Source organism: Sardina pilchardus, chromosome 12 (genome assembly GCF_963854185.1).
Source record: "Sardina pilchardus chromosome 12, fSarPil1.1, whole genome shotgun sequence".
NCBI lineage: Eukaryota > Metazoa > Chordata > Actinopteri > Clupeiformes > Clupeidae > Sardina > Sardina pilchardus.
Window position 1 is genome coordinate 9,277,477 of NC_085005.1, and position 23,110 is coordinate 9,300,586.

General features: G+C 42.1%; 3 protein-coding genes across 4 annotated transcripts; 1 reads left to right on the forward strand and 2 right to left on the reverse strand.

Annotated features, from left to right (window-relative positions):
* Nucleotides 1–75: 75 nt before the first annotated feature.
* selenol (selenoprotein L) lies at nucleotides 76–6,773 on the reverse strand. Its single transcript, XM_062551569.1, has 9 exons — nucleotides 6,488–6,773; nucleotides 6,159–6,234; nucleotides 6,001–6,054; nucleotides 5,881–5,926; nucleotides 5,659–5,786; nucleotides 5,080–5,194; nucleotides 4,292–4,414; nucleotides 2,789–2,926; nucleotides 76–1,412 (listed from the first exon to the last, which is right to left on the reverse strand). The coding sequence occupies exons 1-9, from the start codon at nucleotides 6,633–6,635 to the stop codon at nucleotides 1,299–1,301; spliced, it is 942 nt and encodes a 313-aa protein (XP_062407553.1). The 5' UTR covers nucleotides 6,636–6,773; the 3' UTR covers nucleotides 76–1,298.
* Nucleotides 6,774–6,803: 30 nt separating this feature from the next.
* Nucleotides 6,804–17,918, reverse strand: ttc13 (tetratricopeptide repeat domain 13). 2 transcript variants are annotated; one of them, XM_062551567.1, is made up of 23 exons: nucleotides 17,733–17,918; nucleotides 17,134–17,228; nucleotides 16,958–17,033; nucleotides 16,798–16,868; nucleotides 16,465–16,530; nucleotides 15,860–15,952; nucleotides 15,177–15,293; nucleotides 14,180–14,290; nucleotides 13,987–14,069; nucleotides 13,749–13,890; nucleotides 12,585–12,759; nucleotides 12,276–12,432; nucleotides 11,922–12,052; nucleotides 11,557–11,689; nucleotides 10,813–10,905; nucleotides 10,619–10,702; nucleotides 10,430–10,514; nucleotides 10,115–10,221; nucleotides 9,103–9,238; nucleotides 8,750–8,829; nucleotides 8,485–8,563; nucleotides 8,017–8,096; nucleotides 6,804–7,912 (listed from the first exon to the last, which is right to left on the reverse strand). In XM_062551567.1, exons 1-23 carry the CDS (start codon nucleotides 17,896–17,898, stop codon nucleotides 7,798–7,800), a joined length of 2,475 nt encoding a protein of 824 aa, XP_062407551.1. In that variant the 5' UTR covers nucleotides 17,899–17,918; the 3' UTR covers nucleotides 6,804–7,797. The 2 variants fall into 2 exon arrangements, with proteins under 2 accessions (XP_062407551.1, XP_062407550.1); XM_062551566.1 differs by having other exon boundaries at nucleotides 10,115–10,224.
* Nucleotides 17,919–17,951: 33 nt separating this feature from the next.
* On the forward strand, nucleotides 17,952–21,303 carry arv1 (ARV1 homolog, fatty acid homeostasis modulator). The gene is made up of 5 exons (XM_062551571.1): nucleotides 17,952–18,241; nucleotides 18,446–18,565; nucleotides 19,042–19,195; nucleotides 19,543–19,764; nucleotides 20,682–21,303. Exons 1-5 carry the CDS (start codon nucleotides 18,146–18,148, stop codon nucleotides 20,807–20,809), a joined length of 720 nt encoding a protein of 239 aa, XP_062407555.1. The 5' UTR covers nucleotides 17,952–18,145; the 3' UTR covers nucleotides 20,810–21,303.
* Nucleotides 21,304–23,110: the final 1,807 nt, after the last annotated feature.

Below are 23,110 nucleotides of genomic sequence, written 5' to 3' on the forward strand. Positions count from 1 at the left end.
TTGACGCTGTAGGACTCTGACATTAAGTTATCAGAAGATGTAGCCTTTATTTAGCAACACGTTTTAATAAGTAGCTTTTTAAAAAGGACATTTATTTCAGAGTAGAATGCATAGAGTGAGTTTTGGGTTATAAAACATATTTATTTTTCACTTTGTACTGTAAAACAATTACGCACAGTGATTCCATATTATAGTGCAATTAGTGATTGATATTCTGAACATTATCCTTGTTGAAGCTGAATGATTGTATGCCTAAATGTATATATTTAAGGTTATTAATAACAGCTGAGTAGAGAGTAGATCACTAATGAAAATTAATTGTGATTTCAAGAAAAATCGTTAAGATTATTATGTAGCTTATTATTTTGGTGAGGTGAGATATTATCAGTACACAAAGTGATAATAAACAAGTCTGACCATACAACTAATCAAACATTGCATTGATTTGTCTATATAACTAACAGGGAGGCTACAGCACTGGGCATGTATCAGAAGCGTTTCGTTCGCATAGTGTCTGCTACAACAACTAGCTTCCACTATGATCAATGGAACTGGCTACACCAGATGTGATAGTGGTGCGTCCATTCAAATAAAATAGACCCGATTTCTAAACTAGCTTCAGTGCTTCAGTGCTTCAGTTACAGTTGGTGTAGCCTCCCTGTAAAATCAGGGTTCTCACTCTACGCCAGACGTAAAATTACATGACATTTCCCTGACAGAAATCCTGAATTTGCATGACCCTTTGGGAAATTAATAAATCGGCATTGAAAAAGAAAAATAAGGCTAACCCCAAACACTCAACTCTAATTCGATTAACACCAATGTTTAAACTGCTACAACAAAAATTCCCTGACTTTGGCCCCAAAATTATATAATTCCCTTTCTTGAATAGACATCATTCTTGAATTTCCCCTTGGGGATCAATAAAGTACCTATCTATCTATCTATCTACCTATCAAAATCCATGACATTCCAGAAATTCCATGGCCTGTGGAAACCCTTTGAAATTAATGTACCAAATCGATCTGTTCTATTGATTACTGGATATATAAAAGAAAAACATTATTCACTGGTAAGTAAACCAACACACATGCTAGGTTGGAGAGCACATGAAATCAACTGGAATGTCAGAGATGGTGCCTGAATCCAGAGGACAAGTCTGCCCAGTCTTGTTCACTCACATCAGACACAACCCTTCATGTTCTATGAGTTTGGGTCATATCATCATTCAGACAAGGCTGGCCAGACAGTCCTCTGCAGGGACCATCTCCAACACTCAGGTGATTATTCTTAGGAGATCAAGAGGGGATTTTTGCTAGGACATCTCCTATCTGTGGTCTGTCAAGTGGGTCTTTGCTGGGGTGAGAGAGGATCACTTTACCTCCATCATCCAGCAGAAAGTCTCCACCTAGCTGAAAAATGATAAAAACACAGGCGTTACTTGATTACACAATTCAGACATCTTCCATTCAACAGCTGGGTGATACCTCCTGGACTTGGTTCAAGACATTATTCACTGGAAACAAATGCTCCCTTGGGTAGCAATTTAAAAAGAAACACTACCTAACCCCTTTCATGACAAATTACACTTTATCACCAAGACAGACATCCAAAATAATTACATAACATATCTCAGAGCGAGACATAACAATCTCAGAGCGAGAGTCTAAGGTAAATATTTACCATGCTTCCAGAACACCAGTGCTTGTAACTATGCCGACTTCCATCATAATATAGTGTATGCCTCACTAAACCTACAAGAGTCATACTGAGCAATGCGGCTAGGATATGGTACTCCTGATATATATATCAGATCTATTTGTGTGTACAATTAGACATTTTTACAACTGTACATATAGTTTATATTTTGAAAAATAAGTTGCCTATGTAGGTTCTCCATGAAGATGAATTAAGTGCTCAAGAGTCAGACATTACAGACCTTATTATCCTTCAAAACCTCCTTCATGAAGATGGGAAAATCAGATCCTCACATGAACAAACTGTGTTTCCCTGGCATTCTATCCTAATCTTCTCTTTACTGCATCAGTATTTCACAGTATTGTACTGCATCAGTGTTGATTCGCTACACAAAGTAACATCTAAAGACAATTTCCCTACATGGGCCGGTTTTTGGGGGGTTTTGGGGGCTTCAAGGTCATCGCCCAAATGGACAGTGCGCAATCACAGTGTGAAGCTGGAATGGAATGTGGTTTCTCAATACTTAATCGGACAATGCACTGCCATTACGCTGGGGATTTCTTAAAAAGAAAGAATTGGTTGAGAAACAGTGCTATAATTTCAGTGCAGACATAAACATACCAATTTCTGAAGATTCTATTCTAAATGCCTTGGCTTGGTTTGAAATGAAAAACAGCCATTTGGTTGTGATTTTAAATCCATTTCCTTTAACACACACTGCCAACTCAACACACTTTCACATACAAGGTTGTGTAAGGACAAGAGATGCACAGTTTAAATTTTACCAGTCCACCAGCACCTTTTGCCCAGATAAATAAACAAACACACTAAACTGAAGTTGTGCAGTAAAGTGAAGTTGAACTGCCCTACTATACTGAGTATCAAACCCAGCCTTGTTCTTCTCAATAGTCTTTATGTCATATGCCCACATCCTGGCTTCAAGTGGAAGCACAAGTGGTGTCTAGTGGGTTACTTCAGGGTGGTGGTAATGTTCAAAACAAAATGTTGTGCATAATCATACAAATTGACACTCATTTTGAGCATGTTAATGTTACCATTAAAACACAATAAGATCCCATGTTTGGTTTACCTGATAGACATCATCTATAAACTGTGGGGGAAGGTCTGGGAACTGTCGCTGGAGTATGATATATTCCGAGTACCTAAGCATGCAGTCGAATTTTGTCGCTTTTGCATATGACCTTCCCAGACCGAATGTTTTGTAGATCTGTAATGCAAATGACAATTATGGACATTTCGGTCTCTCAACAGACAACTGTAAAATTACTGGCAACTCTTATAGGGTAAAAACAATGTTAATAAATAACCAGAGAGTTAAGATGAAGGCTCTTAAATATTTCAGTTGTGTGACTATGATTGTGAAGAGATATCTCGGTATATACCGGTAACAACTGCTGTGGCTGCTGTTTGGTGCGCCGGTAACACTTTAGTTTGGGGTGTCGCTGTTACAGTGTACCTACCTAATTAGGTACAGTGGTACGACCTGTGTAACAACATGTACTATCAGGTACTACCATTGTACTTGCCTCATGTATTTGTGGGTACCTACATATAGTTGTTACATTGTAATACTGAGTGCTTTTACAAAACTTTGCCAATTTGCCTACATTTTTCATCAGAGGCAAAGGGCTGACCTGAGACCTGTTGTATGGGGTAAATCTGGTCATGAAAGATCTGATATACAAACCATTCTTAGCTCCAGTCAAGAGGTCATTGTCTTCAGTGTACATGTAACAGTTGTGCTGCTACAACCTTGTTACGGGTTTATGTCACTGTATCAAAGAGTAATAAGTGTGTACCAACACAGTTGATACATGTGCTACATAGGGTAATGGCAGACATGTTCCAAGACATCAAAGACACAACATACATGTCATATGTGCATGCAAGTAATTAACTGGTACATTTAACAGGTTTATTCCACAGTATCAAAGAGTAACAAAGGTGTAGCAGTGCAGCTGTTACATTTATCAACTGTGTTGGTACATACTTATTACTCTTTGATACAGTGACATAAACCCGTAACAAGGTTGTAGCAGCACAGCTGTTGCATGTACACTGAAGACAATGACCCCTTGACTGGAGCTAAGAATGGTTTGTATATAAAATCTTTCATGACCAGATTTACCCCATCCAGCAGGTCTCAGGTCAGCCCTTTGCTTCTGATGAAAAATGTAGGCAAATTGGCAAAATTTTGTAAAGCACTCAGTATTACAATGTAACAACTATATGTAGGTACCCACAAATACATAATGCAAGTACAATGGTAGTACCTGATAGTACATGTTGTTACACAGGTTGCACCACTGTACCTAATTAGGTAGGTACACTGTAACAGCGACACCCCAAACTAAAGTGTTACCGGTGCGCCTTACCAGAGGCGGACATCCAGGGTTCAGAAAGTAAAAGTCCTGCTGAGTATTTGATCCAACCACTTAGTAATCCAGCTCATCTTAATTAGCAGCCAGGTAGATCAGTGTTAAGTGCACAGGTAGAAAGAATATATGGCAGGACTTTTGTTTTCTGGAACCGGGATGTCCACCTCTGCTGCTCACACGCTCTTTGCCCCCACCTGTCTCTGAGGGTCCAGCAGCATGTCCAATGTGCACCCCGTCTGCTCCAGCCAAACCTTGGCCCCCTCCACACATCCAAACGAGACCACCACCACTTTAATGGACCGAGCTTCAAAAAGGCTCTGTCACGGAGAACAAAAAAGGCTCATATCCACTACAACGACAAAGTACACTTCTACGAACAAGAGATGCATTCCAATTTGGCAAACAGTGGCAGACATTTATGGTGAACACGCTTTCTCTGTACAGTTCAATTTAACGATTCAGTGGAAACATTCTATTGTAACTGTAACACTTCTTCCAGCTCAAGTCCAGCTCCACTGTATGTTCATGGAGAACTACCACCTAAGACTGTTTGCAAGTGTTCTCAAACATTCGCCGAAAACTCAGGAAGTTGTTTGCCTATGTTTTGCGAATCTGAATGCACCTAAGGTCTTTGGCTACTTATTGACAAGTGGCAACTGAAAAAGGGACTGAAAGGAGTTCTTCATAATCTCTTTCTTTGAAGGTCAGGAGAAGTAGGCCTTCCCTTTTAAAGGGCTTTTAAAAACAACTGATATGCATTCAACATAAATATACTAAAGAACCTGGTGCGGCCCTAGAAAATAGTGCCAGTGTGAAGTGGATATGGATCAAAAAGGAAATAAACTTTCTACAGCTTCACCAGCCAATCAAAGTGCAAGCATGGATTAGGTCATGGGTTCAACTCTGAGCAAACTAAAACACTAATGAAGCACTGATATACATTAGGTTAACATTTATGTTTTCTGTTTCTGAAGTTATTTACCTTCTGGCCTTCGATCTCAGCCACGTGGTCTCGTCACGGAAGTCATCCTAAGTGCCGGATCAAGACCAGCAGTAGATTTTCTGCTTTCCCATAGTAACGACCCACGGTCACTTCCCTAAACAGTACCACAAATAAGGCCACGTAATAAGGATACAAAAGACAGTATTCAAACGGTTGACCAGGCGCTTTCCAATGAGCACTAATATTTTATATTGCTGCCACTGCCATTGAACAGTTCACAGGGGTAGCGCTATAAAGACCCTCCACAACCAATAGAAATTAAATATATGGGTCTCAATTAAACATGAATTAGTCATTAAGCAACATGCTGTGGTTTGATCCAAACTCACATGCATGAGAAAATAAACAATACTACCTCTGTCAATGTTTGCTCAGAATAAGACAGCCATTCTTAGGCAAACACGCCAATGTTTAGTTACACAGTCAGAGTGCTGTTCACTCAGTCTGCCCAAAATGAAACAAGTCTACTATACAGAAAGGACATTCACATAGGCCACTGGCTTGTGCCAAGGCCTAACTGTGATCGTGTGCATGATTTTCAAAAGATGAGTATCTCACTCTCCAGTCCTGGCATCTGTGAGCTTTATGTCAGCGCTCAGTCTTTCCACTGGAGAAGTACATGCCAGGAGTTTATCACTCATCTGCAGCCTGGAATCCAGACTTTCAAGAAAGGCATCCCACTCAACCTGTGTAGGAGATAGCACACAATACATAACTTTATCCAGATGGAAACCTATTAATCCACCAAATAAAGCAGGCTATAACACTGTTTTTACAAACCTCCAACTCCAGAAAGTCTTCAACAGCATCTCGTACACCTGCGATTCTGGGGAATTAGACAAGGCGCATAAGCAAAGCAGTCTGATTAACGTGACAAGTGTGTATGTTAATTTGTCTTACTGGTAAAGAGGTTTCCACAGGTCTTCCGCTTCACTCCTTTTATTCACAGAGAGGCTGTTTAAACAGAAACACACATGTTCAGTGGCCCACCTTTGATTTGGACTACGAACAGCCAATACATTTACATACATTACACAAATGCACACACACGTACGCACCTCGTATAGAGGTTAGCACCTGCAGCAATTATTCCAAACAATGACATCATTTTGTTTGCCGCGTCTGGCAGAGAACCTTGGAAATAAAGTTACAGTCGTTAAACTCGCTACAATGTTGTTGGTGCAGAATACTGTGAATCACACAGTGACTGGCCATAGACATGGATTGTTTTGTTTTCATGATGAATAGTTCTAATATTTTGAGAACTGGCTACTTTTCTTGGTTAGCCTACACAGCATGACCCAAGTAGAGGAAACGTAGCAGATGATCTGCAACGTTAGCTTGATAGCTAGTTCCAAGGAAAACATTGTGACAACAGCCAAGTTACCTGTTGCAGTTGCCCTTTCCGCATCTTCCAACATAGGTCTTACGACTTTGACGAAATTGTGAAGAGCCTCAGTGAGGACTTCACTGTGGACCACGCTTCCTCCATCAGCCATTTCTGTTATGATGATCGCCAAGTCACAACCTCGCATGAACACGTCAGACGTCACGACTAGTGGGACATCTAGCGATAGAAGTCGATCTTTGTTTAAGGTCAAGTTTGCAACCCATGCCTTGAGACGAAAAAGGGTGAAAATGTAGGCTACTACAGCCTATTTCTTCACCAATACTAGCAAAAATGATTACAGTTGAACTGCAAATGCATCTTAAGAACTTTATTGGCCAGTCTACCCTAATCGAAATTTTCATGAGTCACGATGACAACAGTGTAGTGGAGGTGGGTGGAAGAAATATATTTTTTTTGCTTTTTAATGGTCATGTCCCCAGTGCAAAATGAAATGAAAATTAAAACAAACCATCACCATACAACAATTCTTGATAAAGATATGTCAAATTACTAAAACAGTAGTTTTCTGAAAGAAAAAAAAAAGTAACAATCATTTACCAAATGCCTTAGCCCCCTGGGCCCAATCAAAATCATTCAGTTCACAGTAAGGGCAAATTCACATCTTTTAGGATCTTTCGAATGCGTCCCTCTATGTTGCTACAGCTAAGCTTAGCATATTTCTGACATGGAGAGATCAAGTGTGCTTTAAAATGAAAATGAAAATGATTGTCTGATGGAAACATTTGATAATGGCATTATGACATGAAGTCACCCTTCAACCTTGAGGGGGGAGAAAAAAAAAACTAGAGAGAGATTGCTTGTTGTAGAATGTTCAAGTATTCCTGGGAGAACTTAAAATCCCTGAAGGACTGTTTCTGTTGAAGTCTCCCCAACCACCATCTCTGTTAATAAACTTGATTAAAACAAGTCACAAAATGTAGAGACACGCATCATAATTAAACAATCACATGGTTGCATGTATTTACCTACATTGTGCTGCGCAAATCTGCTCTGGGTCTGTAGTGCCTGATTATTTGGGGCAGTTGATCACATATTCTGCTGGAACAATCATTAACTGTACAAAGTTAAAACTTTCCTCTAATAACACGGTGCAGACTTTTTAAAAGTATCTTCACACGCAAACTGACATTCAGCAACTTTCCATTTTTCATGACAATTAACAAAAAAATGTGTCTCTCAATTTTGAATTGTGCGCTGTAAAGAAGGCCCCATGTGAGTCTATGAGCAGAGAAGGTGGAGGAGGAGACGGCCCTTTTTTCATTTTCCTTAATGTCGGGAGGCGGCGCTTAGGACTTCTTCGGACAGTGCGATGACGCGTCCGTGTTCAGGACCTCTATCATGGTTCTTGTGGTGGGAAATGTCTCGGCCACTGAGGGAAGACTCTGGTACCACCCTGGTAAACTGGGCAAGACAAGGGTTAATCAGACAAGGCGTGTGTCAGTTAGAGACAAGAAGCAGAGGAAGCATATGTTTGGTGTGGCTTGACACAGGAAACTAAAACTAACCTCTTCAGGTTCATCCAACTCTTTGCTGTTTTACTGAAGCGGTCAGGACTAGGCGTCGTCATGGCTTCAAAATCCACCAGCTGTTCAACAGCAAGACAAATGCTGATCAAAAACACTATAGTGAATCCATAAAAGTCTATTCATACAGCATCATGCTGAACATTATACACTTCACTTTTTCTTAGATTTAACTTTAGTTTTATGCTGGAATTTAAAGTGTGTTCAAATTCCTTGAATATTTGCGGTGAGTATGCTTGTATGAACAGATATATTTGAATGATTTTGTGTAAACATTCCATCTCAGTGGTAAGTCTCTGCGCAATCCAGAGACGTACCTCTTCAAGCTGTTCGTAAGTGGTTGCAAACGTTCAAGGAAAACTCAAAACAAACAGAAAATTGTTTGCAAACATTTGCGAACATTCGCCTCTGTATGCAAACTTGAAAGCACCTCTGTTTCACTTGTATTACCTTTCCAGGGGGAATCCGACCAATCACCTCTTTGCCACTGGCCATGAGTGCTCCCATGACAACAGAGTATGCCACCACACTAAACAAAACCAAAAATAGACTAAATGTTCTCTCATCTCTCACAGGTTTAGTGCTATGTCATAGTGTCATACATTGGACCAAGACAGACCATTCACATTTCTGTGGAACTGTGCAAAACTATTCACTCAAAGTTTGAAAACCAAGTTGTGTTGAAGATAACCAGATGACTGGTAGGGTATGGTACCTGGAGCCTCTGGAGAGGGGCATCAAGTTGCAGAAGTAGTAGACCAGGGAGAGGATTAAATTACAAACGGCATCTGCATCCTGGGAGAACATAAAACAACACAGATCAAAACAAAAGCTTCAAACAAGATAGACGCTCTTGTCCTAGGCCTTCAAAACACGCATTGGTCTTGGAGGGTTTTAAAGCCACTAAAGTCATGATTGACATTTAATACTACTTTCCAGGGACCAAGAAAAGACCCCTTTTATGAAAACATACAACACTACAAAGCAACACATACTGCATGGTTATGATGATAATGAAAGTGATGTATGTATGTAGGTATGTATGTATGGACAGACAGAAACACATACCCCCAGCTCAGTTGACAACATTAGGGCCTTGCCCTTGGCTGTCAGGTCTTTATAAAGGGATTCGATCTCGGACTGGTAGTTCTGCGTCCGCTCCTCTGTGGTCTGTGTCTCTACTGAGAACAGCATGTTCCCCACCCTACACACAAACACGCGCACACACACACGCACACACACACACACAAATAAATAATTCTTCACAATGTAGCCACTTCTTCTCCAGACATTTGGTTTGCTTGCATTGTGGATCAAGTTTCTGTTTGGCACCATGAAGAAAGAATAGGTACAGGTTGAGGGAAGTTCAATATATCAGACACTAGTTTTATTCATAATGTTCGGTTACATAAAACAAACAGTAGCCAGCTTCTTCAGAATGTTCCAGAACATTCCGGAACTGACTGAACACCAGAGATATATCCAATCAGGTGGAGAACTGGAGTGTTCTTTTGTGTGGAGCTCGGAACACCCTTTGCCTGGGAGGCAACGATACTCACATCTGTCAGGTTTTCAGACACAAGGAAGGAACGCAGACTGTGAATGTGAGTGTCTGTGTGTGTGTCTACACTCTTCCCATCTTTCATTTGCACAGTTGTGTTTTGTTCCACAGTCTCATATCAGAGTGGATAGGCTGGCCCCACCCCATTTTGGGGGGATTTTGACTTGTCCCTCACTGTTATGAGAGGGATTAGCCCTTACAGTTGACACAGTTCCAATGGGATTAGGTGCCACTGTTGATCTACCCGATACCCAAATGGACTGAAATTGTTTTTGTTTCCCCTCCTCTTAGCTTCCAAAGCTCGGCTGAGTAAACATCTGGGGCACTTAAATAAGCTGGACTAGAGATAAGATGTGTGGTGAATACCGGTCTGACAACCCAACACCAGGGTTATACCAACTTACTTTGGCCCCTTTGGGGTGATGTTGAGGTTTCAAAATCCACCCACAGTTGGGAACCATATTTGAATGGTAAGTGTTTTTGGTAATGGTGCTGTTAAAGTTAGGTGTGTCTTATTACCTGTCTCCAGTGATGGTGATTGTGAAGCCATCATACTCTTTGCCAGGATCCTTTAAACTGGGCACCTTGGAGTTGACTGTGAAGCCATCCCTGGTTTTACTGTTAAACTGCTTTAAAAGAGAAACATCAATACAATAAAGTCAGTGTTAGAGAAGAAAAACATGATTCAAAAGACATTCTAAAAGTATGAGTAAGAAACACAGTAGCATAAGTGAGTTGTTATCAGTTATCAGGTGAACACAAAGTTCAAAAGAGAGCACTTGTATTGGGTGTAGGCCTGCTGCTAGTCCACAGAACATGACATTACATTATTACCTTCATTATGGGGAGAAGGTCTTCCACCTTATTGACATTTTCTAATGCTTGTCTGACTTCCACCAGGCCTCTTGGGTTATATGCTCTGGTAATAAAAAAGGACAAGTCATTACTTTAATATGAAACATATCTATATTGGCCATCTGTCTGCTGTAAAACACACAATACAAAGCTGCTATGGATCCTTACCCGTGATAAACAAGTATTCGCTCTTTGATAAATTTAAGTATGTTGTCAAAGTATCCCAAATATCTTATGTTTATAATCTGTCCCCTGTAACAGAAATAAAACACAATTGATTAAAAAATATATATAGGCTATACATATAACATATTGCCTTTGTTGGAACAATGCTTGGGAAGACACAGGGGTTTCTGTTGTACCGTATGAGATTGATGTGATTGTTGAATCCTCTGCTGAGGCTTCTTGCTGGCATCTGGTCCAACCACAGAACAGGCTGGTCTGGATCCGCAATCCTGCCGAACACAAACACACCGTCCTTTCACAAGTCTGGGAATGAGGGCAGATCGCTCCTCCTCTTGATGAGTCATCACAGTTGTAATACTCAGTTTGCATTATTGTTCTCAACAGCCTGTCTCGTATAAATGGATGGAGAAGAGAATAGATGTATAACGGCACCAGCCCATTGGGCCGCCAAGTTTAATTTAATGGGGCCGTGCTGGCGGTGCAAGTGACAGTTTGCATTATCATTCTCAACAGCCTGTCTGGTATCAATGGATGAAGATAAACACATTTCTATACATACATACATAAGGGCACCAGCCCATTAGTCCTCCAAGCTTAGTTCAGTTTAATGTGGAGGTGATGGCGTAGTGGCTAAGGAGCTGGGATAGCAATAGCCTGAAAAGTTGTGGGTTCAATTCCTTAAGCAAGGCACTTAACCCGGAGTTGCTCTGGGAAGAATGGCCCTTGTAATATAATTGACATATGTAAGGTTCTTTAGATTAAGGCATCTCCTAAATGAATGAATGTAAAAGTGACCATGAGGTAGCCTTAATAAGATGAAATACCAACAATGCAATTTCCAGTATCCATGATTCAACACTGAAGTTGACCTCTTGACCTGATGATTGCAAAACATGGGGGTGAGGATGAGCAAGCCTCACCTCCTCCACTTGACTGCGATGTCAAACATGTCCCTCCACTGCATCTGTCGGGTTTTGCCGTTGACGCGCACCTTGGAGTTGCTCCAGGTCCGCTGCATCGCCTGCATCACCTCTATGGTGGCCATCCCCATAGCTGAGCATTTTCACACACATAAGATTAAGCTATGAAGATTCAAGGTTGATTTAATCGACATTCAACTGCACTTTTAATAACTGTACATTTGTGTAAACTACATGGTGACCATCCCCATAGCTATTAGTATCAAGTATTCACACATATACACACACACACACACTCTCTCGGCTAGTTTCAAAACATGGACGATGCAAGTAGAGTAAATAAGCAGTAGAGAAGAAGCACCTACCTCTGTGTATCCTTCGATTGGGGAGGAACCCTGACGTATTGTATTGCATAAGGGCACCGAGGTGATCAGCAGTGCATATAAGTTTCTGAACTTCAGTGTTGTAGCTCTCAAAGTTCTGAGGTAGAACATCCCTGGAGATAGAGGTCAAGGGTCAAACACAAACAAGCTTGATTTAGTCGAATATCACATCTCAACACGTGTCACTTTATTGTGACAGCAACGTTGCCAAACATCTATTGGAACAGACATATTTTATAGTGTTCTAGTCAATCTCCATGTAAGGATGGCGGTATGTAAGATGGTCCCTGTGTCTTTGCCTGTATCAGAGACTATGGATCTCTAGATCTCACTCACTTTATATGAGGCTGCAGCCCTGGCTGTTCCTCATAGTCCTCGATGAGGAAAGGCAGGTTTTTGGCCCAGTGGTTTTTGAAGTTTCCTGGAAGATCCTGATCAGCGTTATATTCCGACACAGGTATGTCCAGATGAGAGTGCAAATAGCGAGAGTATTCTAGGGACGACACACAAGCCCACAAACAGAGAGAGCAGATGTGAGGACAGAGACGTGGCAATCGACAGGCAGATTTTTCCAGCAGACGGTATAACGTCAACAGGCGTCTGGGCGAACGCGTTCTTGTGGTGGGAGTGCGGCCGCTGGCTCACCTCTGAGGTATTTCACTTTGAGATATTCCGAGCTCGCCTTCTGGCCCAGCAGCGGGTCATTGAGCATGACCTTGGTCTGGGCCTTGATGCCTTCATAAAACTGGCCCATGGCCACGTGGCTAAGGCCCTTCATGTACTGGCACACTTCATTATACGGCTCCAGCTGCAGGCAGCGCTGTAAGACAAAGAAAGAGCACGGTGACCCCTAAGCTTTTATTTGGACCATGGCCTCGTGGCTTCAACTCCTTTAAAAACTTCCACTTTTCCCTAAAACGGTGTTACAAAAAGACTATTCAGATGGGAGATTATAGTTCTTGTCAGCTAAATGGACAAAATGGACATCTTGAATTTCCCCTTGGGAAACAACAAAGTATCTATCTATCTATCTATCTAAAGGAACAAAATTGCAGTTTTTCGTCTTCAGCGCACTGCTGTGCATGCCAGAGGATGATGCAATTTATTTTTGCAAGATGAATCAGCACCATCATCATCTAAGATGGGAACATTCCTCCACCCAAAGGGCGGAGGCATGACGATACATCAACGGTATTGGCAGCCTAATGCGACAAAAAGGATCGCCGCTGGCTTTGTCGATGCCACATGAATGGACAGAGACCTCTGAGTTAGCAGAATGAGTCACTGCCAAAGGGGACACCGACTCAGCTGGGGACAATAGATGAGCTTGACCGCAGCCATAGTGATACAGGAAGGGGGTGGCCTTCGAAATGTTACTCTTAACTCTTCTTTATCGACTCTCCCAACAAGCCCATCCCTAAACTAAGCAAACTAACTCAAACACAAACAACTGAGCCAAATGACAGGAGCAGTGGGGGCAGCCATGGCCTACTGGTTAGGGCTTCGGGCTTGTAACCGGAGGATTGCCGGTTCGATCCCCAACCGGTCCACAGCTGAAGTGCCCTTGAGCAAGGCATCTAATCCCTCACTGCTCCCCGAGTGTTGCTGGTTGGGCAGGCAGCTCACTGCTCTGGGTTAGAGTGTGATTCATCTCACTAATGTGGTTAAATTGGGTTAAATGCAGAGAACGAATTTCCCTCACGGGATAAATAAAGGATACTTATGTATATATAGCTTTGGATCACAGTCCAGAAAGCTCTATCTTTTACAGTCTCCTGAAGAAAGAGAAAGTCCAGTCTAGCGGCTTGCCTTGAAGTTGCCTATGGCCTCCTGGAGACTGCCGTGGTGGTACAGCATCATTCCTCGCAGCTGCAAGGACTGAATGTGGTTCTGATTGAGCAGTAACGCCTTCTGGAAGCTCTCCATGGCCAGCTCAAAGTCTCCAAGTTCCCTTGAGAGGATAAGGGAGAGCCCAAAATGAACAATGGACTTGGGTGCAATCATGTCATAGATAAAGCCATTTAAGCCCAATGTGCCGAAAACATACCTATAAGCTTGTCCGAGACTTTTGTATGCATCAATGAAGTCCGATTTTAACTTCAGAGCCTCTTTGAAAGTTTCTATGGCCTCCTAAACAAGGACAATCAGGATTAGTTATGCATTTCTGTATTAGCGGTCAATAAAATCCATAGATGATATTCTTATTCCAAGATAATATTCTTATTCCATTGCTATCTTACCTTAAGCATTCCCCTGTGAAAGAATGTGAGACCTTTGTAAAGCATAGCGATTGGCTGGTTCTTTTTAAGTTCTAATGACTGCTGGAAATCCTCCATTGCAGCAACATAGTCCTACATGGAAACAAGATTTAAGGTCACAAAAATACACTAAGAATTACTTTCGGTACGAGTTGCATGGATGGTCACAGGAAGAAAAAAGGGAACTACTGGTTATATGGGCAGCTGAAGTGTCAAACCACATTTTAGTCAAGTCTCTATATGACAACCTTTCACCGAAAAGAATGAGATACTGCAAGGTCCTGACAGGAACTTCTCTAATCCACCGTCTTTTAGTCATACAAGATATTTATGTCTTCTATTTCAGTTTGACACCAGGCAGCATTAGTTCTTGTCACTTTGAACAAAAGTGTCTGCCAAATCCCACTCATTTTGCTCGACTTTAAATGACCTTAAATTTACCCGCTACATGGCAGAGGTATCACTTAACCAGCGCTAATGTCTACACAGATAGGCTCAAACCAGTTATAGATTGCAGTATCAGGGAAGAACAGGTTTTTGAGCTGTGGCTCTAGAGACTATGCTAAAAAAGAGAGAACCTGGGAGGCATTGAACTAGTCTATAATAATAATAATAATAACACAACATTTGTGCTAAATATTTTATTATAATAAAAATATAAGCTTTCCCTGAAAGGGGAGCTATTGAAGACAGTGGAGAGTGCAAGAATAATGGTGACGATAGTCCTGAATACGTTATGTGCTCATCAAGCACAGTTTCACACCAACAGTAGCGGTAAATTGTGAATTAACGGCAATAACACGCTCATTCAGAAGTCTGCCCCTGAGATCATGCATGTCAAACCGTAAAACGAGGCCAAGGCTTTGTACTACGGATACGCCACGCAATCAGCAGTCATGCAGTATCGCGGCCGTACACGTGATAAGACGCGCGGTCAGCAGAAAGCAGACGCAGCAGGCCCAGCCCTGCGGAGGCTCACCTCAGATATGAAGAGCAGGGTCCCTCTGTGCCTGTAGAGACGGGCCGAGGGCTGCAGCTGGATGGCTTTGGAGAGGTCGCTCAGAGCCTCGCTGATCCTACCCAGAGGAGACAGGATCTGGAGAGACAACAGATGCAACAACATAAAAAGAGCCACTATTTACAAGCACCCAAAACCCCCTGTGGGACTTTGCTACGGTGCAGTACATGCTGTTCTATTGAAGTCAAAACACCTGGGTTTATTTCCATATATAAAAGCGCACAGAGCAAACACTGTTTGTCCAGACGAGTGTGTGATGTGTGTGTGTGTGTGTGGTGTGAGTGTGTGGTGTGAGTGATGTGTGTGCGTGATGTGTGTGTGGTGGTGAATGTGTGAGTGATGTGTGTGCGTGATGAGAGTGTGTGTGTGAGTGATGTGTGTGCGTGATGAGAGTATGTGGTGTGAGTGTGATGTGTGTGCGTGATGAGAGTATGTGGTGAGAGTGTGTGTGTGTGAGTGATGTGTGTGCGTGATGAGAGTATGTGGTGAGAGTGTGTGTGTGAGTGTGATGTGTGTGCGTGATGAGAGTATGTGGTGAGAGTATGTGGTGTGAGTGTGATGTGTGTGCGTGATGTGTGTGCGTGAAGTGTGTGTGTGATGAGAGTGTGTGACGTGTGTGACGTGAGTGCGTCCGGTGGCCTCACCTCTGCCCGCTGCTCATACACCTCTGGGCTGTTGGGCTCCAGAGCAATTACTCTGCTCAGCTCATAGAGTGCCAGCTCTGCATTTTTGATGTCCTTCAGGCAGCCATATGGTGGTGAAGGTAGAACAGAGAAACCAGCAGCAAGACAAAGAGATGAACGCATTGAGCCTGTACTACGATCATGTTAAACCACATACACTCCTTCAGTCACCCACACACATATATACAGTAATTTCCCACATATAAGCTGCACTGTGTATAAGCCGCAGGACAGTGTTTTATGTACGTTTAAAGAACCAAAACCATATTAACACCATATTAACTGGCCCCCTGTATTTTAACCTCATAGCGAAAGAAATATTGCAAAATCAAAGTATACGCTGCAGCTAATAGTCTGGAAATTACGGTATATAAGCAAACATTGCTCACAGCAAAAGCTGACCATAGATTGCGTCTCCTATAACAGTAATAAAACAGGGAAAAAGTTGGCAGAGATATATTCTTTCTTCTATTAAGGGTCAACACTATGTATCCACCACACATAGACTTTCAGCAACACCTCCTGGACGGTGTGCAAAGCTGCTGGAGCACACTTGAAGCACATACCTGCAGGCTCTTCTTCCCATAAGCAATCCCTCGGCCATAGATAGCACTGACCAGTTCGGGGTCGCCCTACAGAAAAGTAGTGAGAGAGACAGTACATTTCATTGAAATAAAAGACAAACATGGCCAATGACACACATGGTATATCATTCATGGTCATGATAACGTGAGCCAGAGACACACAATGGGATAATGCATGGAAAAGGCATGCAAACTGGCAAAAGGTAAATAAGGAAGGAGATGAGTGTGGTCACTACAATGGGCCACCGTTATATGTGTGTGTGTGTGTGTGTGTGTGTGTGTGTGTAAAAGGCCTAAGACGCTGATGCCACCAACCTGCAGCAACACAGAGAAATGCTTGATGGCTTCGTCATATAGTCCATTACCAATGAGTACATAACCTATGGCTGGAAAGACAGGGGGAAAACGTGTCATACACAGAGCATGAGAAGGAAAGGTCAAAGATATAGCTAAGGTCACTAGAATCACAGCATACCCAGCTCCTCATTCGTGTCTTGACTGTCGACTGCAAATGGAAACCTCTTCTGCTCAATAAACAACTTAGCTTGGCTCTGGTTTATTGGACATATAATGTGGCAAATAGTTAGTGCAATGTTTTATTCAATTAATTTGCATTATTAGGAATGTGTAAATGTGCATGTGCCAACTAACCAGAATCTTTTCTGCGTTTAGGGAGAAAACTGACTCGCAGGCAGGGTTGTTTCCATCCTCGCAGTCTGGGTCTTCCAGTTGAAGTATGGAGGACTCTATAATAAGAAATATTCGAACCAGAGGTCACGAATCAAAAGCTTAACGCAGGTTCTCGGTGCAAACGTCTTGCAGAGGACACCGATAGTCGAAAGCTCCTCCTAACTTAATCGTACGTATTGGCTTGATCACAAGTATCTGTGCTCCGTCCATGAATTAACAACTACACGTAGAAAGTAAGGTTACCCAAAGCTTACGTTCAATGCCTAAAATATAAAATATTTTTCAAGTTCTTCAAGTACCAAAAGATATACTGGGGAGCTAATGACAGGGTTTGTTTTCAAAACGATAATCACAATTATCTACACACGACGTGGAGTCAGTCATTTGGGAAACATTTTCGACAACCGCGTTAGGGTTAGCTAAAGTAAATTTAGATTGCAAAGTTGATTAGTGCTTGAACCGCGACTTCTTGATGATGCGGAAGAGCTTCACAGCTAGCTAGCAGCCTGTACATTACAGCGTGAAGAGGACGTGGCAAATTTGTACTAAACAACTCTCACCACAGTCGGATGCGTATTCCTCCCACTCCAGAGGAGAGCTACATCCATGCTTGTGAAGTTCACTGTTGAAGAAAGTGAGGGTAGAAAAGAATTCGGTGGAAAAAATGGCTCGAGATAGATACAGTAGAGAGAGCGCTACCACAACACCCCGGCCAGCAGGTGCCATGTTGTGTTTAATGAGTGCAGGTGAGCAGCTCGGAAGCCAGGGTAATGTAGTTCCTTGGTCACAATCTCCTCCGTAGAGAGCAAATTGACAGCGGAAGTGCAATAGACTACATCTCCCAAGCGCTTCCAAACAGTATCTGCGGAAGCCTTCTTCTGACACAAATCCAGGAAGTGTGTACTGGAGTCTGGTATGGTCGTCTGCAGCAGTCGGTACTGTTATCTAAACGCATAAACACTGACAGCTCAGAATGGCAAAAGTTGCACTAAGATGTATAGAGTGCAATGAAGATGCGAACGAGCTCCATCGTGATTATAGCAATGGGATTCTAAAAATAACCATATGTGTAAGCAAAATCAAATGTTTGTTCTAAACAGAGCTGTATGCTATCATGGTAGCATACAGTTGTTTACAATTGTGTTCTAGCTATCTATCTCTCCTGTGATTCCACATGAAGAACAAAACACGTCCGTGATAAAAGATGGAGAAATGTGTCATTCAAATTAACTGTCATGATGTAGACTATAACAACCAACTTCATGTGTTTTAGGACTCGTGTAAGAAGCCAGTGGACAAATACATTGAGTATGATCCCGTCATTGTTCTGATTGATGCCATCTTGTGCAAAATTCAAGCATTCAGGCACATTTTGTTCAACACAGAGGTCAATGTAAGTACACAGACAATTGGTACTTACTGTAGACAAACAAACGTTTTCAGAGTAAAATGTGTTTTCTGTTGCTCAGGACTAATTAAAGACTGAAATTAACTGCAAAAAGGGCCAACTTCACTCAAGATGAATCAGGGATTGTCTTCCCCAATGGTCGTTTTCATATTAGTTTTAAACTCTTAGTTTAATAGGCCATGCTCCTCTCTCATCATTGTTTATGTGATGGCTCACACATGACTCTGTCCTAAGCCCTATGGATTTGGTTGAAGGAGATGGTGAGCTGTGTATTCACATTATGAGAGAGGCTGCTGTGACAAATTTAGCTGTCAGAGCGGCTTGGACCCAGACAATCAGTCATGATACTTTTTGAATAACACCCAGAATACAGTTGTCACTATTTCTTCAAAGCACATCTTTAGCCTCTGCAAAGACATGGCGTCCATGTGTGAGAGTTCATTGTTGTTTTCTTTTGGCAGATTCACTGGAAGCTGTGTGTGTTCTGCCTCCTGTGTGAGGCGTACCTGCGATGGTCCCAGCTGCAGGGCTCTGAACAGACCAGTGACCCAGCTGACATGATCCGATACACCAGGGAGTGGGACTTCTATGGCATGTTTGGACTAGCAGCTCTCGGTAAAACATCTGTCACCTTCAACATGCACTTCTAAATGCCACTCCACTCCCACAAAGCCAGATTTCCCAAAGACTGAATTTGCATACTATGATATTCAGCATTCTGTAAGCATTGTATGGAAGACACAGTTCAGTTTAAAGATATATTTTTCCCCATTGTGGTCTTTATGGACCTATATGGCAGCACTGGAAAGACAGCAATAATAATGATAATGAATAATACATAACAAATAAATAATAACATAAAAATATAGAAATGGAAAATATAGAAAATACTCACTCAGTCCTGGTATTATTTAGGAAATACATAACAAAATCTCCAAAATGTCTTGCTTTGTCACCTGCAGAGCTGGCTGCGTTTGTGTGTGGCGTGCTGGCCTGTCTGTGGCTGGTGCTGGGGCTGCGGGGTCAGGCGCTGGACACCCACCTGCTGGTCAAAGCCCTGCTGCTGTCCAGCTACGGCAAGGTGCTACTCATCCCCGCCGTCATCTGGGAGCACGACTACTCGCCCCTCTGCTTCAGCCTCATCAAGATCTTTGTGCTGACCTCCAACACACAAGCCGTCAGAGGTAACAGTTACGATCACAGTTACGTTTCACAATGTTCTGTTCCAGGCGACAGGCCGGTACAGTCATGAATTTAAATCTATCGATTATTTATGGATGTTTTCTGGATGTTGTCTGTTCTCCCTCTAACCCAAATTCCTATGAGCCTCTAACCCTAGAACACTTTCTAATTCTGGGTGATAGACAATTAATTTTTTTGAATCCTTGAATAATTACTGATCGCTGATTATCACTGTGTGGTCTTAGCATAGTCCCCTGTGACAGAATTCTCCGAATTATTTCATGATGTCTTATTGCAAGGGACTTTAATGGCTTAACTGGGGACGGGATTAGTGCCTAAAGCCATGATTTGCACCAGTAGGTGGCAGCTTCTGATTAAGTACTGAAGCCTCAACTGCGTCAGTTGCATGGATGTGGTTCAAGCCCCCCATTCAGAGGACTCCAGTCAGACTTAGTCAGTTTGACAGTTTGGCAGTGCCTGCATATTCTACTTTAGGCAAAGAAAACCAAATAAATCAGCACTCAGCCTCAAAGCTGTCCTTGTTATTTTGTCAGATAAGTCAACTGGAATGGCCATCAGATTCCTCCTTGGTTCACTTAATGAATGAAACTGGTTTAGTCTATAAGTCGAATTGTAGCACAAATTGAACTTTTATATTAGGCGCTGGCTATTATCGTAACACAAGGCATGTTGTGTCCTTTACTGTGGTTTGAAACAATGATAGTCATAAGTAGTTAATGTTTATGAATGACTGCTCTGTTACCCAAATACGCTTATCAGAAGTAGTCAAAAAATAATATAATTTGTAGCATTTATCAGCAGGTTAAAGAACATACAAGGCCTGAATGCTTTAAACAGAATTTGTAATGTAAGAGCGTTAAGTACAACTTTGTGGCTAACAGGATCCTATCTCCTTTAGTTCTGCTGAACTGTGGCCGATGCCTTTCTCTGCTGGCTGTGATGTCTGGACTGTTACTGGAGACTTTCCTTTCGCTGACCTTCCACAAGCTCGAGTGGCACACCCAGGACTTCCTACCACTCCTGTGACCTAACATTGACCCCTTCCACCTGTTCATTTAGCATGGGAGTTAAATTGCTAACTTGGTTTGCCCCGGTATTCGGTTCTGTGGACTGGTGGAACTCGTTGGCTAGGGGCGCACAGGGCTTCTACAGGGCCCTTGCAAAGGCAAATAGACGGACGAGGACAAGCAAGGGGATGATTACGGATGACCTCACAACAACTGGTCACTGTTTAGAGTGCTATTAGCGCGGGACTGCTAAAGATTCCTGAAGTAATTTAATAAACTTGCACCAGGAGGGTTTGCTGAGTGATATACTGTTACCACAGACATTCTGTTGCATTTTACCATAACAATAATGTATACAAACTCATAGAACACATGGCAGAAACACCGGCGGAAATGACATGTTTATATATATATAATTGTTTTAAAAACATTATTTTATTATTTATGTTTTGGTGGATTATTTCACACAATTCTATTTTTCTACAATTAAAATGATGTTGAGCTTTTCCTCAAGTTGTTTGATAGTTGTTTGTCAGTATCGCACCTCACAGCTTGACAAATGTTGACATGCATGATGCCACACTCTGCTTTGTAAGGTGAAAATCCTGTAACGATATCATTTTCATGCAGTAGTTGGTGTGATTGTGAGATCACAGCAAGCAACTGTGGGTCAGTGTTTTCAGTGGAATGCTAATAGTTAAGACAAGGCTCTGTCTGACACACATGCCACGCAGAAGCTTTGGAAGCAGAGCTATAGCAAGAAGTGATCTCTCAAAATGTCAAAACAACACAACCGTTGCATTTGTTTAAAAGAAATATGCAGAAATTATTTAGAGTCAGACGTTCTGTCAAGAATAAGATTAGAAGGATTGCAAAACATTTAAGTGGTTTATAAATACAAAGCCTCTCCACCTTGACTGAATGGTTGTGCATTTGCTGCCTTTGAGAACCACATGTTGTGACAAGCCTTTGAATAGCTGAGAGAAGCTGCTTGCTTGGTTTCAGAGGTCTGTAGTTCACAGGATTGCTGTGTCTTGCCAAAGGACATTAGGTGGTAGAAAGTAACAAAAAAGGCATGATTAATGTGATTTATCCCTGTGCGTCATAGCTTGGATAAACTCAGCATTACACGGGTGAAAGACGATGCAGATTGGCCATAAAATCTTTTGCTCAGCAGTCAAAGGGCGCCAATAATATGCATGCACAACATTACTGATGTTTCTTCAGGTAAATGAATGCAATGAGCTAGAGCTAGCTAGTGGTCAACCTTAACTTCAGGACTTCATCTTGGTCTGTATCTGGCCTTAGGCCAGTTAACACCTCAAAATATAGCACTTGGTGTTTTAGTCAGCTAACTATTGTTTATTATCTTGTATTCATTAGGTGGAACATTGAGAGAAATGTGCTCATAGTTAATTCTCCGTCATGTGTTTTGAATCATTTTATGTTTTATTTTATTTTTTACACCTTGTGTCCTTATGCCAGAGCAACAATGCACATTGTGTATGGACATTAATGGACATTATAGCTCTCTCCATCACAAAATGTGCCACATTCACTAGCCCAAATAAACGGCTCTAGAGATGCAGGCTCTTTCGCTCAAGACTGGTGCCTTTCTAACAAGGACGTGTGTGTGTGTGTGTGTGTGTGTGTGAAGCACTCAGTGGGTAATTGTAGAGCTGTGTTTTGAAAGACATTCCTCAGCTTGGAAAGTTGGCCACTCTGCCTCGAAGACAGGACATGAGTCTGGCTTGGGGGTATAGACCCATTCAGCCTGGTTTCCTCCCCCCTGTAATAAGCCTCTCGAACCCAGCATGCCTTACGTCTACCCTTAGTTAGGGCTGGTGTTGGGGAAGGCAGTCGTTTGCTGAAGTTACAAGTGGTGCTGGGCACTGCTGGCTCTAAGGCTCCCAAGACCAAGAAGCTGCAGTTGTCCACAAATCTGTATAATCAGATTAGCGTAACAAGAATCACATCAAAGCCATTTTTTGCCACTTAAGGCCTATTCGGACGGGATTAGTTTTATGGGGTGACATCAGGTAAAGTAATAATTACCAGGTAATGTAGTCCCGTCCGGACGCGCCATGTCAGTAAACATAACGGAGTATGTCGGTGACATTTACAGACACTTTTACCTTCCGTAAAACGGTCCGGAGAAATTACCTTAGGTAATATTAATCCCGTGCGAACGCGACCCTCTGTAAAGATGTCTGTAATATTTCGTCACATCCTGATTGGAAAACAATTCCACCATAGTCTGAATGAAAACATGACATGCTGTGTAGCTCCTAATAGGACGTTAGCTAGTTTGCCTATTAGC

Bases quoted from the DNA above. Each gene is read 5' to 3' on its own strand.
- ttc13 (XM_062551566.1), bottom strand. From the start codon at position 17,898: ATGGCACCTGCTGGCCGGGGTGTTGTGGTAGCGCTCTCTCTACTGTAT. The intron at 14,291-15,176 runs GTGAGCCTCCGC...GTTTCCATGTAG, and splicing joins CCCTGCTCTTCATATCTGAG to GACTATGTTGCTGCAATGGA. The intron at 10,906-11,556 runs GTGAGGCTTGCT...TGTGTTCGGCAG, and splicing joins ATCGCAGTCAAGTGGAGGAG to GATTGCGGATCCAGACCAGC.
- arv1 (XM_062551571.1), top strand. From the start codon at position 18,146: ATGGCAAAAGTTGCACTAAGATGTATAGAGTGCAATGAAGATGCGAAC. The intron at 18,566-19,041 runs GTAAGTACACAG...TTCTTTTGGCAG, and splicing joins TGTTCAACACAGAGGTCAAT to ATTCACTGGAAGCTGTGTGT. The intron at 19,196-19,542 runs GTAAAACATCTG...TGTCACCTGCAG, and splicing joins GTTTGGACTAGCAGCTCTCG to AGCTGGCTGCGTTTGTGTGT.